The sequence below is a fragment of the Convolutriloba macropyga genome, chromosome 3 (genome assembly GCF_964194025.1).
Source record: "Convolutriloba macropyga chromosome 3, txConMacr16.3, whole genome shotgun sequence".
Taxonomy (NCBI): Eukaryota; Metazoa; Xenacoelomorpha; order Acoela; family Convolutidae; genus Convolutriloba; species Convolutriloba macropyga.
Window position 1 is genome coordinate 60897480 of NC_134470.1, and position 15501 is coordinate 60912980.

Here is a 15501-nt window from a genome sequence, read left to right on the forward strand (position 1 = left end):
ACTTGAGCACCTTACCGGGCCCTGCACACAACTTTCATGGTTATACCAAGCGACTGGCAGTTCTACATAATTTTATTTGATAGAAAAATTAGCCAACTAATTCAAAAAATCCACAGAGGGATGAGTTTATAGTGGAAGTCGTATACATACATATATAAATATTATATATATATATATATATATACATATATAAACATATATATATATATATATATATATATACATATATATATATATATATATATATATATATATATATATATATATAAGACTTCCACTATAAACTAACGCCTCTGTGGATTTTTCGATTTAGTTCGCTACATTTTTAACCAAATAAAATTGTGTAGAAATGCTTGTCGCTTGGTATAGCCATGAAAGTTGTTTGCAGGGCCGTTTAAGGTGCACAAGTCTCCATAAGCAGGGGTTTTACAATATTTAGCGAAAGTTATTTTCGGTATGTAATTTGTCTTCCAAGAATTTTTAATTACCTAGAGGCGTCTACGGAATTTTCCAAGAAGTTTGCGCAATATATTGCTCAGCTGTCAGTAGCTTAAAGATTTTTTTAGTTTTGCTTTTACTGGCAGCAGAATTGGCGTCTAAAAGCTTTTTGATAATTTTAGTTTTTCATAATAATTGATGTTGAAAGAAATGTTTTCTTCAAGCTCGTACTTGGAGTCCGCGTTTTAATGCTGACGCGTTTAATTGGAAATTTATAGATTTTGTTCAGAAGCTCTCAACAACCTGAACCTTCTTTTGTGAGATTTTTTCTACATCATGATCAGATTACTTAATTTTAAAACTTGTTTCAAGTTATTGAATTCCTGTTCTCTATGTTCTCTTCCGGATACAACTTCACGATTTACTCGCACTGATGTAGCTTAATTAAAATACGTTGCTTTATATTGATTAAAAAACTAAGATTATAAACGGCCTTTATCTGTTCGTATCATTTCTTAAATTTCAGGAAACTCAGTAATAACTTTTTGAACGGAACTATGGCGCTAGGTGTTTGAGAACAAAAACAAAATCAATGATACTTGAAAGCTTTCTATAGTTTACCTTAAATCTTTGTCTGATTATTTGTCGCAAAATTGAAATGGGTCTTTACACCTCAAAATTACCTCGGTTCGCTTTGCCCACTAAATTGTAAACAAGAATTTTTTTTATTTTGTTAGATTTTGCTGAATGATATTTGTAATGGTCAGTTAGTTTGAACTTGTTTGGGGGTATGAAGTTCACTTTCCCGAATTACTCAGTTTGTTCAGTAATGACTATATGAGACTGCTATTTTACTCACAACCAGTGGTTATGAAAATTGCTCATAAGTCGAAGTAGTAGGGTTTGCAACGGTTTAATAAACAAAACTGCTAATAGTAAACTACGTAGTAACTAATGTAAATTTTAGTGCTGATAATTGTCTTTGGGTATTGATGAAACCAAACATACCGAATAAACTGAAGATTTTTCTACGTGGAAAACTGAACATACCAATTCGGTCTTCTGGACTAGTTTTTGTTCAGTGACACTAGCTATTAAAAATCATATACCATTTTAATGGTGTGCATTTGAAAATTAATTATGGATCTTCCCTTAGATAAGACAGGACTCCCGTTACCCTTCGGCACGCGGACCTAGGATCTAGATACCTGAAGATCGATCCTTCAGAGATAGTGAGAATGAAAAGTACTATAGCATTAGAAAAAGTGGGTCTTGATTCTGAGTCTTGTCTGGTTCTAGTTTTGCTAACTATTATGGTTATAATCTGCCGAGCTAAAGGAAAATGATAAAATTGTTATTTAGATGGGTACACGACTGATGACGTGGTATACGCGTGGCAGGTGAAAGAGGGCGGAGGTGGGGGGAGGAGGAACAAGAGTGCGATTGAAATGGCAGACGACACGACGTTGTCCAACTTCAGAGTAGAGAACCTCACCCTCTCCAGTTTCAACAGATCCCTATCAACTGGTAAGCAAAACCGCATCATATATGACATTTCGGGTCGAGAAAAAGGGGGGAAAATAAGAAAAAAATGTCAATCATTTTTTAACAACGGAATTAGAGGAATAACAGCGTGAACTTACAAAATATGGGAGAAGTTGGTTTCTTTGGGACATTTGATGCAAAGACAAAAAGCTCTATTCGGGGATGGAACACTTCAATCGAGATCCGTTGTGGTGTAAAACCGTTGAGGTCGAGAAAACCACAACAGTAGTCGAATCGAGGTAGAAGAGATACCACAAAAAAGTAACGCTCAGAAGACTTGAAATTTATATGACCTTCTTGTATCAAAAAACTCACGATGTAAGGAGCAAGGACTCATTTGAACAGTGTTTGTTCTCTTTTACTTTATTAAACTGCACCATTTCGAATTTAGGCTTAAAAAAAGAAACACTTAAATTCTGATCAGTATAAGAAAACACATTCAAATTACGCAATCAGAAGTGTATTTTAGTGTAAATTTTACATGGAAAGTTCATTTATGTTTATAACAGTGAACGTACAATTTTGAACCAACAAAATTTATTGTTGATCAAAAATTTTTAACAGGTTAAACACAAGGCGTGATCCCAGCAAATCAGGTGCTAATGAATTTGAAACTATGCCAAGATTGATTGGTTGATAAATGAAAAAGTCTGGTCTTGATTAGAATTTTTCAATTTGATAAGCAATCAATTTACTTCTAAAATCTTTTTTCTGTTCTTTGTTTCTTATTGACTCTGCTAAGGCATTCCAATCCTTGATTGCAATACGAGTAAAGCAGTTTTGTAATTTTTGGCCTTTGAACTTACAGTTCCAGAAAAGAGTTTTTGTTCGGCGTGATTGTACTATTGACCAAGTAGCAAGCGATTGACCATTTTTTGGGGAGAAAGCAGGTAGCCGGCCCGATTAAATTTTCCAAAAGTATAATAATATTTTGGTTTCGAGAAAAAGTTTTATAGGTAAAATGTTATGTTCTAATCTCAGTTCTTTGGTTGACTCAAATTTCGACCAATAAAAAGAAGCTTTCGAGGCCCAGTTGATTTGTTTTTCTATTGACACTAAAATATTTTTTCCAATCGATTGAATGACTAGAGTAATGAAGTTGACTCAAAACAAGAGCATTCAAGATTAGTTTTAAAGATGATCTTGGTAAAGAGTTGCGAATTGTGTATATGGTTTTTATTCCAGGGGCAATTTTTTTGAACAAAATTTTGACTTCGCTCTGGAATTTCAATCTATTGTCTATATGAACGCCTAAGTATTTGAATTCCTGTTTTTCCTAAACGAGAGCGCCATCAATTTTTAGAAGTTCCTTTTGATTTTTTCTTGCGATTTTGCTAAAAATTATAAATTCAGTTTTTGAAGCGTTTAAACTCAGTTGATGTTCTTCGAAATAATTGTTTAATTTAATAGCACATGATGAGAAATGGTTTTTGCTTTTTTTTTCAAATGAATTGCCAGATGTTGTCATCTGCATATTGAATTAGCTCTGTTTTGTTGTCAACTTGTTCATGCATATCACCGATATATGATATAGAGAACAATAGAGGTCCTAAAACATTGCCCTGAGTAACAACTCTTGAAACACTTAAACTGTCTGAAAAAATGTCATTTAAAACCACTGACTGTACTCGATCCGATAGAAAACTACCAATTAATTTCAGTGCAGATGTGTCGAAGCCCAGATTATCAAGCTTGAAGCTTAGAATTTCATAATTGATCGAGTCAAAGGCCTTGGAGAGATCAAGGAACGCTGCTGTTACAAATTTGTTTTTATCTGTTTCTTTTCTGATGAATTCTGTTGCGCAAATTATTGCATCTATTGTAGATCTTTTTTCTTAAAACCATATTGATGTTTAATGGCAAGGCTATTAACATTCAAATAATCGTTAATTTGATTTCTCATAAGAGTTCAATTACTTTATACAGACAGGGGGTAATTGATATTGGTCTATAATTATTCGGTTCTTCAAGGTAACCTTTTTTGAAAAGCGGTATTATATGGGCTTTTTAGGCATTTGAGAAAATAAGATTCCTTTATGCAGTTGTTCACAATGTAGCGTAAATGATGAGTAACAACAGAACTCGCATCTTTAAAAGCCCATGCGGGACAAAAAGAGATGGAACAAAAGTTGTATTTTTACCAAGTAACTTTGTAGCATCAAAGCATTCTTTTTCGGTGACAAATCTAAACTAAAATGTTTTCCAAGTAAAGCGTTTTCGCTTTGGAAGAGTTTTCTCTGAACCGGAAAATTTACCGAGTATTAAAAACCTATGTTTCAGAAGATTTGATTTTTTCTTAGTGTCTGTGACATAGTTGCTGAACACATTTTTCAAGCATGTTATGTTTGGCTGACTTTTTTCGAGTTTCTGATCTCGTTAATCAGCAACCATTTCTTCCTGTCGCTTTCAGCGGCTTCAATTAAATTATGATAAAATTTCTTGTAATCTTCACTAAAAGAAATACTTGAATTTTCTTGATAAGAGAAAAATTGTTTGAAATTCTCCTCGTTCAGGAAATTTTAACGATTAATCATCAGCTGTCTTGTGGTATTAGATGGAGGAAAATTGTTTTTGTCATTTCTGATAAAACAATTGGAGCGTGTTTCTCAAGCGCTTGAACAAATGTATTAGTAAAAAAATCAAACATTACATCAATATCCGGAGTTTGATATAGTTTATCCCAATTTGATGAATTCAAAGATGGCCTGAATTGCTCTGCCTCATAATCTTTTTTGTCAAAGAACGTTTTTATTGTGCTAAGCTGCTTGCTGATCTTTTTGTATTTTAGAAAACCTAATGTAGCAAAATGGTCACTAAAAATAGCATTGTCAAAGACTATAGTACTGTTCACCGTAAAATTGTCTGCAATCATATAATCAATAGGACTTCTGGTAAAAGTATTTCTACTGATACGAGTTGGAACTTCTGTGTTCTGAATTTCTAAATTTTACGGTGTTAAATTGGTCTCCAAACTTTGGTTTTCGACATCTTTAAAATAGTTGATATTATAGTCCCCCACTAAAACAATTGTCTCGTTTCGTGAAACAACGCTATCAATTTTTATAGCAAGCTCATCAAGAAATTGCATGCTTTGTTGTTTGCTTGGGCAATACGTCAAGTTAAGTAGTAGGTTCTGTTTGTGAGGAAGTTTAAGACTAATCCAATGGTTTTCAAATTGTTTTGAAAATTTGTTTAGATCGTTTCGTAATTTTGGTGATAAATGTTTCGGGGCCAAAATCATTACTCCGCCTCCTCTTCTAACATTGTTTTCGTTCATTAATTTCCTATCGTATCTAAAGCAGCAGAAATTTTCTTTTTCAGGGTTGTACAACTGTTCATGGTCATTTTCAGTGAACCAAGTTTCTGTAAAGCAGTGAATACAATTTCGACCCAAGTCCTTAATCAGATTTTTTAGTTGATGTTTTTTCTTAACTAAACTCTGGCAATTCAAATGAAAATTTTTGAGCTCATTTCTTGCTTTCTGTGCGCTCAAGACTGTGGAGCGGTAGTTTTCAAAAGGGCGTAGGTTGATTTCAACATCGCCTGCTAGAAGCAGCGATATAGCACATATGTGAAGGCAGAGATAGTTTACTGAACATATGCAACTCAACTGAGTTATAAAAAGAATTTGGTGCAAGCTTTGCCCATACTTCGTACTATTCCTAACTGCCTTGAAGGTTTTAGATCTACAATTACCAATATGTTCTGCTGCTATTGACGCGGGAAGTCTTGAGGTCTATAGCAGAAGAACCAGAATGAAGCACCGGATTTGCTGGGAAATAATACAAAAATTAATATATTAAACATATTCAACAAGACAATGAAGTTTGAACAACTCAGAACACCCTTTCATTAATAGTAAAGAGTTATATCACGATTTATTGGAAGGTGTTTACATTATTGTATGGATAAAAACCGTCGTTTGATTTGGGGTGGAAATTGTTATTATAGTTTAGATAACTGTAATTACTCTTTCAATCGTAATTGAAAGCTGAGATGTTTGTTATTGTAACATTGAACGGTTGATAACGATAGTTTTGTTTGAAGCGAACAACTGGTGCTCTGACTGCCATAGCTTTGTTCTGGTAAAGTCCTTGAGGACAAATACTGCAGTTCGATGTCACTAGCAGATGCGATGGGAGCCAATTCTTTAATAAATGAACGCCATGTTGATGATTTAAGTGGACATTGTCAAAATCAAATGATTGTAGCCCCCCTTTCTTTCACGATCCTCATCAGATTGATTGTTATTTGCTCCTTTAATGTTTGCATTGAGCAACAGAATCTTAACCGATGAGTTATCAGCATAATAGTCATGAATAGGCTTACTAATTTCGATGATCAGTTCGTTTTTTGTCATTATTCTTAACTGCATCTATCAGGGAAGTTATTTCACAAACTACACACACACACATCTTGATCAAACTTTTCGATGCATTTATCCAACAATTTCTTGTGTTCTTCAAAATTTTGACTTGCATTTTTTCCATGCTTCAATACATTGTTTGTTCCATCCTGGATAATTATTGTTTTCATTTTTTTGTCTTCATGGGAATTTAAAACTTTGAGCTTTTCATTAGTCTTTGATCCCCTATGAGCATGAATATTGCAATCAGCGGGTATAGATTTATCGTCCTCCAGTTTTGCTATAATGCTGCTTCCAATTACCAAATTATTGTTTTCTTTTTGTAAAGGTTGTTTTGGAAAAGTTCTTAACAACTAATAGTCATCCGTTTGAATTGCTGCGTTAATATTGGAAACACTTGGCTTACCTCGGAGAGTCGTGTTTTGGGTTTTGATTGAAGATAACATACCGTTTTCCATTGCTTGAGTAAAAATAATAATTGTTGTTTCGATAAATATTTCTTTTTCTTCAAGTTCCTTGTATGTTTTTACATAAAGTTGATAGATGTCATGTTTACTTATTGAGGTAAATTGCTTTTCGTCGAGCATTGTAAATGATATAGTCTGTATCAATCCGTTAACGAAGAGTTTCAGAGATGTTCAGTAAAGTTTAAAGAGAAATTCGCATTCTTTTGTTATAGGTCAGACGATGTTTTTGACGTAATCAATGTGTTTAAGCAATAGTAATTTTTAACAAGGTCAAAATGATGTTTCTTTATGCACAATATGCAACTGATTTCAATGTGTGTTATTCGAGCGTCATATGTGTGTTATTCGAGCGTCTGATTGGAGAGATTACGAGAACTTACGAAAGAAAGCAAAAGTACTAAATTTGAGTTAATTATCAGAGTTTTGACTTAAACTAGAATGAACGAACAAGAACTATATAAGTTACCCAGTTCTATAAGCATAGAAGCATTAGTACAACGAGCAGTCTTTAAGTAACGGTTTGCAATTGTCGTATTTCGTTCTAATTTCGAGTTAGAGCAGCTTTTTAGAGTAGAAAAAATTTTCCTAAAAGTAATAATTGGAAAATATTTTTGATTACATCTTTTGTTTAAAGAGCACTTAAAAACAGCTTGATAAATTAAGGTGTTTGCCTTGCTCTCAATAAAAAAGTTTATCCCAAACTATTGTTAATACACTTTGCCCCAATTTTCAACCAAAAATTTGATTCGAAAACGGTTTTTTTTCTAAATATATATGCTATAAAAAATGTTTTTTCATGTGTCAAATTTTATCAAAATCTTAGCAAGTTATGGCAAGAGAACTTCTTCACATGTACCGATAAAATTTTGTCAAGATAGTACAGAGGTGTTTCGAGAAATTTTTGCTATCATGGTCTTGGCAAAAGGTTTTAAGTTTCGCAAGAGATTTCAAGATTTTGTATGATATGGAAAGGTGTATCAAGTTTTGTTTCACTGTTAAAGTTTTGTTCCAATGAAAGGTTGGAGTAGAAAAAATTTTCCTAAAAGTAATAATTTGAAAATATTTTTGATTACATCTTTTAGTTAAAGAGCACTTAAAAACATCTTGATAAATTAAGGTGTTTGCCTCGCTCTCAATAAAAGAGAGTATCCCAAACTATTTTCAATACACTTTGCCCCAATTTTCAACCAATAATTTGAATCGAAAACTGTTTTTTTTATAACCATATATGCTACGAAAACTGTTTTTCCATGTGTCAAATTTTATCAAAATCTTAGCAAGTTATGGCAAGAGAACTTCTTCACATGTACTGATAAAATTTTGTCAAGATCTTACCAAGGTGTTTCGAGAAATTTTTGCTATCATGGTCTTGGCAAAAGGTTTTAAGTTTTGCAAGAGATTTCAAGATTTTGTATGATATGGAAAGGTGTATCAAGTTTTGTTTCACTGTTAAAGTTTTGTTCCAATGAAAGGTTGGAGTAGAAAAAATTTTCCTAAAAGTAATAATTTGAAAATATTTTTGATTACATCTTTTAGTTAAAGAGCACTTAAAAACATCTTGATAAATTAAGGTGTTTGCCTCGCTCTCAATAAAAGAGAGTATCCCAAACTATTTTCAATACACTTTGCCCCAATTTTCAACCAATAATTTGAATCGAAAACTGTTTTTTTTATAACCATATATGCTACGAAAACTGTTTTTCCATGTGTCAAATTTTATCAAAATCTTAGCAAGTTATGGCAAGAGAACCTCTTGACATGTACTGATAAAATCTTTTCTAGATCTTATCAAGGTTTTTCAAGAAATTTTTGCTATCATGGTCTTGGCAAGTTTTGCAAGAGGAGTTTTCAAGATTTTGTATGACATGGCAAGGTGTATGAAGTTTCGTTTCACTGGGTAGCTAATTAAGAGCTAAAATAGAAAATTTTCGGCGGTTTATTCAGGAATTTTTGGTCCTGATTAATAATGGGACTTTTGACTCTACATCAACTGAATATTTTCAGAAACTTACATAGAATTTAGACTTCTCAGCACAAAATGGAGTTTAAGTTTTAATAGGCAATCGAATTAATCATCAAAGTTTGGGACTTTTTCACACGTGATAAAAATAAAATTACTACTCGGACATCATTACATCTCCTTTAATTACTTAACGGAAAATATATACTATTGTACCTATGTAGGTTTTCGGAACTTCGTTTCGTACTTAAATTTAAGTTTTTATAGGACCACATCAGTTGTTAAGAGTTACCCTTTTTTTCTGCAAAAATACTTATTAGTTGAAAATACTATCACGCTTCGGTCAAATTGCCAAGGTTTGTAGTATAGGTCCCGAGTATTTGTTTCGTTGCAAATGAACTGATACGGTGTCTTCCTGTTCTAAATCTTTAGTCAATCTAGAAAAAAGTTCCCAATTACTTGTATTAGTTCTCCCGGGAAAAAGTGCTTTCACTTTAAATTCAGGAGAAAGGACTACCTGGTAAGTCTGATATAATAGCAGCAATTTCTCAAAGCCATGTCATATAGAGTAACAGGCAGCTTTGAGTTTTACCTCAACCTCCTCCCCCCCACCTATGAAATAAGTAGCGCTAGAACGTATAGGGGGACCATAATTATTATATTGGTCGCTAGTCCAATATAAATATAATAATTATAAGTAGCGCTAGACCATCTTATATTTCGTTGATAGGAAAGTGGTCGACCCTGTCAGCTAGGTTCACATTTGCAAGGAACACTCTCTACTTCCTGATCCAGATGTATGTGCCCTCCTCCCTCATAGTCATGGTCTCATGGGTCTCCTTCTGGCTAGGACACTCCTCAGTACCAGCACGGGCTGCTCTAGGTAACTTCAACTAATGGTCAGCAATTATTCTCTTCATGAAATTTGAGAAAAAATTGAGAAGTGAAATCAATAATAATTTCGTACCAACCACTTTGAATTTATCAATCATAGTGAAGTCAGAAGGGAACTTAAATGAATCTTTTGCAGGAATCACTACAGTGTTGACTCTGCTGACCATAATCACAGGGAGTAACAACAACATGCCCAAGATATCCTACATGAAGGCCATTGATGTTTACTTCGCAGGCTGCTTCTTCTTCGTATTCTGTTCTCTCATCGAATTCGCAGCTGTTTGCTATCTTGACGTAGCGGCCGACTACGACCCACAGTTTGGCACATATTTCAAAAGGTATTCTCGAACACACAGCAGATAAAAACCATCCCGTTTTAAGAATGTCATCAGAGAAAGACAAAAATGACCAGAAAAACTTCGTTTTTGCCCCTTTTGCGTCAATTTTGCCGTCGACTATTTGGGTCACTTTTTTCGTTTTAAGTTGAACCCAAAATGAAACAAAAAAGCCTCGATTGATAGCAAAATCTTGATCATAAGTACCTCTGCTTTCTGAAACAAATATGGCTAGGTGGCACTTCTGGGCCAAAGGCACATCAGATCAGATTAACCTATGGACGTTGGTTTCTGATCAGACCATTTTTCAGACGCTGTATTGTATGGTTAATTGTAGTCTATCCTCCAAATTTTAACAAATTTTGCTCCCCACATAGACCCCAGTTTTTTCAGATGTCAATTCGCTCGGAGTTCTCCGGGCCACGTTTTTGAGACATTTTTGTTCAGATTCGCGCCCAATGACAACAACGAGGAACTGGGCTACTCCCGGGGTTACTTCACGGGTGGAGATGACTACAATGAGTGCGATGAATCAATACATGTCTCTACAACTTCTTCAGGTGCCAACAGATACTTCAACAGAAGACGAAGTAGTGGTAGTAAATACGACTCAATCAACCGTCATCAGCGACAACACACGGGGAGTAGAGGAGCTGGGGGGAGCTATAGAAACCCTGGTCAAATGGAAACTAGGTTAGATAATTAGAGAAAATATAATCATTGATATCAGAACGCTGTACCGTACAACTGCAGGTGAACTGTGCATAAGATAAGCTTGACACAGTGTGTGTCATCTAAAAAAAAGACATTTAAAAGAAAGATATGAGTGGTGTCACTTAAAAGCGTAGAAATGTTAATTAAAAGATTTGTTTTCAGAAATTTGCCTTTTTCGAGGAGTTATCCGGGTATAAAAGTTTGTCAACATTAGGTTAATTGCAGAGGTTATTGTTCCCATTTAGCTCTAACTTTGCTGAAGCTTTGAAAATTTTTGCAAAAATTGTTGAAATTTTTAACGATAGAATTATTGGATTTACAATTAGAGATGTATCACGTTTGCTGAGCTGTTTGATATGATTTTTTGACTGAATTGTCAAAAATTCGAACTGCTTCATGATCATTGGCGCTAAATATGCATTTTCAAACAAGTTTTCCCCAAATTTGCTGAGAGTACAGACATAAAACTGCTAAAACAATTGTAAACTCAATTGAGGTCTGTTTGAAATTCTTTTTCCTCAAAGAGTGCTCCGTAATTAACAATTGGCGGGCTTTCTGCTAATTAATCCTATATATAACCTAAATGCGTCATTTAATTATGGTGTCTTTTTCAAAATTAGATAAAATAAATTTTTTTTCGTAAACCTCTAGAAAAAACTTGAATAAATTCTATGACTGCTGTTAGTAAGTAAAGTGAGATCGTTTTCAGCCAAGAACTATTATCTGCGATAATTTTAAATGCTTTTGACCGTTTCCCGCTCATTTTCGGCGAAGGCTTCTGAAGAGCCAATAAGTCTCCTAATGGTGCCCAGTTGCTATTGTCGGAATGAATCAATTGATAGCGAATTTTTTTTTACTATTACACAATGTTTTCTTTTTTGGTGATAACAGCTGATAGCTTTTATGATAACAGCAGACAATTTTTTTTACCTTCCTGATTTTATCACGTTGTAACCTCAAAAAATTTTAATTAAATTATGCATATTTTTCTTATTATAGCTTTTCGATGTCCTATCAAAGTTAATGAATTTTGGAGCTTTCTATTCCATCTTATTATCATTAACAAAAACCCTCATGTTTTTGTATTTGGAAACAAAAATGCCAATAATGTATCCACTTGTTAGGTTTTTGGTTTTTACGCCTTTATTTCCATGCAGCCTCATAAAATTCTTGAGAATTTTTGAGATTTGCTCTTTTTTGTTTTTCTTTTTTTTTCTTATTGCTTCGCCTGAATAATGACCTGCCGGATATCAGTGACACAGAAACAAATCCAATCAATGCTTATGGATGATAATTTTTGTTTTTTAATTTAAGAGCTCTGTTGCCTATTCAATTGTTATTGAGCTTTTGGAGTCTTTCCTTTGTGTTATATTTGGGGTGGGTCTTATTGTTCATTCTGAAAAGTGATATGTCCAAATATCTTTCAATAAATCACATCAAAGTTATTTAATGTTTTCAGTTTCCAGTTTTTAATAGTTCACCTCTATGCAGCCTCACATTTTAGCGGGTTTTTGAACTATGCCCTTGTATGTTATCACTTTTGACGTCCTGTCATTTTGTTTTGTTAATGGAATTTATTATTGTCCGTCTTTTTAAACAAAAAAACCTATATATTTTTTAGAGTTGATTTGCTTTGATTTTTTTGATTTTATCAATACGGAGTCTAAACAAATATTCAATATTAGCTTCTTCTTTAGAGTGTTGTTGCACTTTTTTGTTGTTTTATCGCTTAGTTTCAATAATAATATGTTACAATGGCTTTTCTTCGAGAAACTTTTATGATAACAATTGATAGCTTTTTAAATCTTCCTGACATTATCATGGTTTATCTTCAAAAAATTGCAATTAAAATTAGCATGTTTGAAATAGGTCTCATTGTCTCTCGCTTCAATAATAAATTAATCATTTTAATGATGGTTTCCTTTATCTTTTAATTTTTGACAGCCTCGGCCCAAATTTTTTTCATTGCCCTTCAATTCAATGACTTTAAATAGGGTCAGTTTTTAAAAATTAGCTCTGTTGCCGAGCTTTATTATTAAAGGCATATTTGTAAAAATCTCTTTTGAACTCTAAATGAATTTGTTTGTTTGTTTTCATCCATGTGTTTTGTTCTTTTTTATTTTCCTGACAGTCTCAGTAATGAAGCGTCTCACCAACTTTATATTTATTCTTTGATCATCCTATTTGGTGTCTAAGAGGCGGTTGTAGGAACGCTTATGAAACGTTTAATAACTCAGGTGCAACTAATTTTCTCAGAAAAGCTACAAAGCTAATTTTTGTTTTTCTGGAATATGAGTTGTTGACTAGTTACTCGATGTTTCCTACGACTATCTGAGAACTCGCCAAGATGTCGAGGAGTTACCTCCAAGATGTCAACGAGGTCTAACAATCGGCAGCTAAATTGATATTAAGTTCGTTTCTTTGAATGAAGAAATAACTTTTTACGAGAAGATGCGAACCAAACGTTTCGATCAGTTGAATTTTTAGGGAAATGAAAAAATTTTAGCTGGTACTATCATCTGTTATACATGTGCGTAATTCTTTTTGAACCTGTCATTTTTTTGTAATACAAATTATGAACTATTCCTAAATAATTGGAAAAGTTTTGAACTGTTTTTCGTTTGGTACACAATTTTAGGCCCAAGTAGTGTCAGTTTGGTCGAAATATTTTGTAAAAAAGCAGATACAGAGCCAGCTTTATCATTTGCTGTTAATATACTCACTGACTTTGAATATAGAATAAAAGGCTACTGTTTTGTGTCAAGGTTATTCAAAGATAAAAAATTTCTGTTGAAAGACGTCATTAATGTCCAAAGAATTACTTAGGTGTGCGAACCTCGAAAACTTTTTTGCCTTTGAATTAAGTGTTTTGCAATGACCAATTTATTGAGATAGTGGCGGGAGGCAGAAATATTTGTTGAAGAACGGTCCAGAAAGACATTCCCGATTGAATTTTTACTTATCAAAACTAGGGTGTTTTAACTCAGTATACAAAGAATGAACACAGCTTTTTTTGATTTTCAGCATAAGAGCTCAGAGCAATTGAGCAATTTCCTCTCATACGTTGGTGATTTCTGACAAAAGTAGCAATTCAAATGTCATTTCTTTGACCAGATTCAGAACATTCCTAGCACTGACGTTCCTCGCAAACGTGTTTTCTTGTTTTCATCTGAGTACAACATAAAGTTCTTTCTGTTTGCTACTAGCTAGCTCGATAATCATATAAACATCTGTTCTCAATAATGGTATTCCTTGTATCGATATCTTTGTATACTTCAGTTAATAGACATATAGAAGATTTTTTCTGCAAGAGACTCGAGAATACAATCGTGCATCACATTTTCGGGACTCAAGAAAAATTTCTAAGCTTCCAATTGGTCATAGTTATAGTTTACTTTACATTCTTGGCTAAGGTTTATATCTGCTGCACTGAGTTATATTTCTAGGTACAATCAAAAACGCCGTCGACAAACCGTACCATACGAACAGATCCGTCTACATTCCGAAATATCTCGGAGACAGCAAAGCGATGCATACAACCGGAACCGTTCGCCCGCAACTGTTGGTATTACTCCACCCTCGTCAAGTCGTCGGCACAAACGCCGCTCGCACCAGCAAGGGGACGAGTCAGAGGAAGAATTTGGCAGAGGTCAAAAAGACAGGAAACTACCGTGGAGCGCAACTGGGGTCCCCAATGTTTTCAGCACCCGGGTGACGTCATTACGTGATCACGACAGAGATTCAGATCATAGACTTTGGCGGAGAAAATCCAAGGCTGGTGCAAACGAAATTAGCTTTGAATTTAATGCTGCAATGGTTTAATGGAATCATCGATGACCTATGATATCTAGAAGCATCCGTTTAACCCCCTTAGTAAAACGAGTCTCTGAACAGTTCATCCGGCGTCAGTCGGTTATGAGAAGTCACTGATTGAGAAGTCACGGATTGGTTAGATAAGAAAATACGCAGTTTCCGGCAAGCATTTGAGAGAATTTTCGCACGAAAAAATGATCATATTCTGCTTTTTTCCTTTTTATATACTTTTTCTATTTTCTATTTCAAATTTAATAGCATAATCGAAAAAATAGTTAAGTTTTGCGGGCGAATCATTGAAGTCTAATTAAAAATTTGTGTTTTGTCATTGTGTTTTGTGTTTCCGAATCGTTTTTTTTTGTCATACTAGCTATGTTTATTACTTTGTCGCTGGCCTCGGTTTTACTTTTGCTACACAGCAGCTGGCGTCATTGGTCACTTTATTCTGAATGAATTTTCAGGTGTATCGCGTCATTAATTTTCCTGAGCATACATGATTTAGGTCACTAAAAAAATGACTTCTTCAATCACTTATTAGTTCTAAATTGAGAATCGAAGTTCATTAGAAGTTATACAACTGTAGGGCTTTGGTCTTTAGAGAGTCACTTGAAATTCATTAGAATTTATAGAACTATAGGACTATTTTCCTCGAAGGTCATTTGTAATTTAAATATAAACAAGGAGGCTCGTTAATGTGCGTTCGCACATGATGTTCCGATCTGCACTCATCTATATTTTTGACATAACTGCCAACCAAATGAAGAAATAATCACGCCATTGCAGCGATTAGGAGATCTCACACCATCAATAAGACTGCGGGAGCAAAAATAAACAACAGGATAAGCAAAAGAAAAAACATTTTTTACGGCAAAAATTCAACATCTAAACCTAAACGCACTTACAAACAACGGCAAAATACAATCAGAAGAAACCTGAACTACACAAATTTACTTTTACGTTAATACAAAG

General features: G+C 33.9%; 1 protein-coding gene across 1 annotated transcript in view; it reads left to right on the plus strand.

Moving 5' to 3' along the window:
• Positions 1-1717: 1717 nt before the first annotated feature.
• The window catches only part of LOC142337182 (uncharacterized), a 29073-nt gene continuing 15289 nt past the window's right edge, over positions 1718-15501 (plus strand). Inside the window, exons 1-5 of the mRNA XM_075386299.1 lie at positions 1718-1965; positions 9507-9659; positions 9807-10008; positions 10453-10698; positions 14166-14493. Coding sequence (XP_075242414.1) covers positions 1887-1965; positions 9507-9659; positions 9807-10008; positions 10453-10698; positions 14166-14493 — 1008 coding nt within the window. The 5' untranslated portion in view covers positions 1718-1886. The remainder of the gene's footprint in view (positions 1966-9506; positions 9660-9806; positions 10009-10452; positions 10699-14165; positions 14494-15501) is intronic.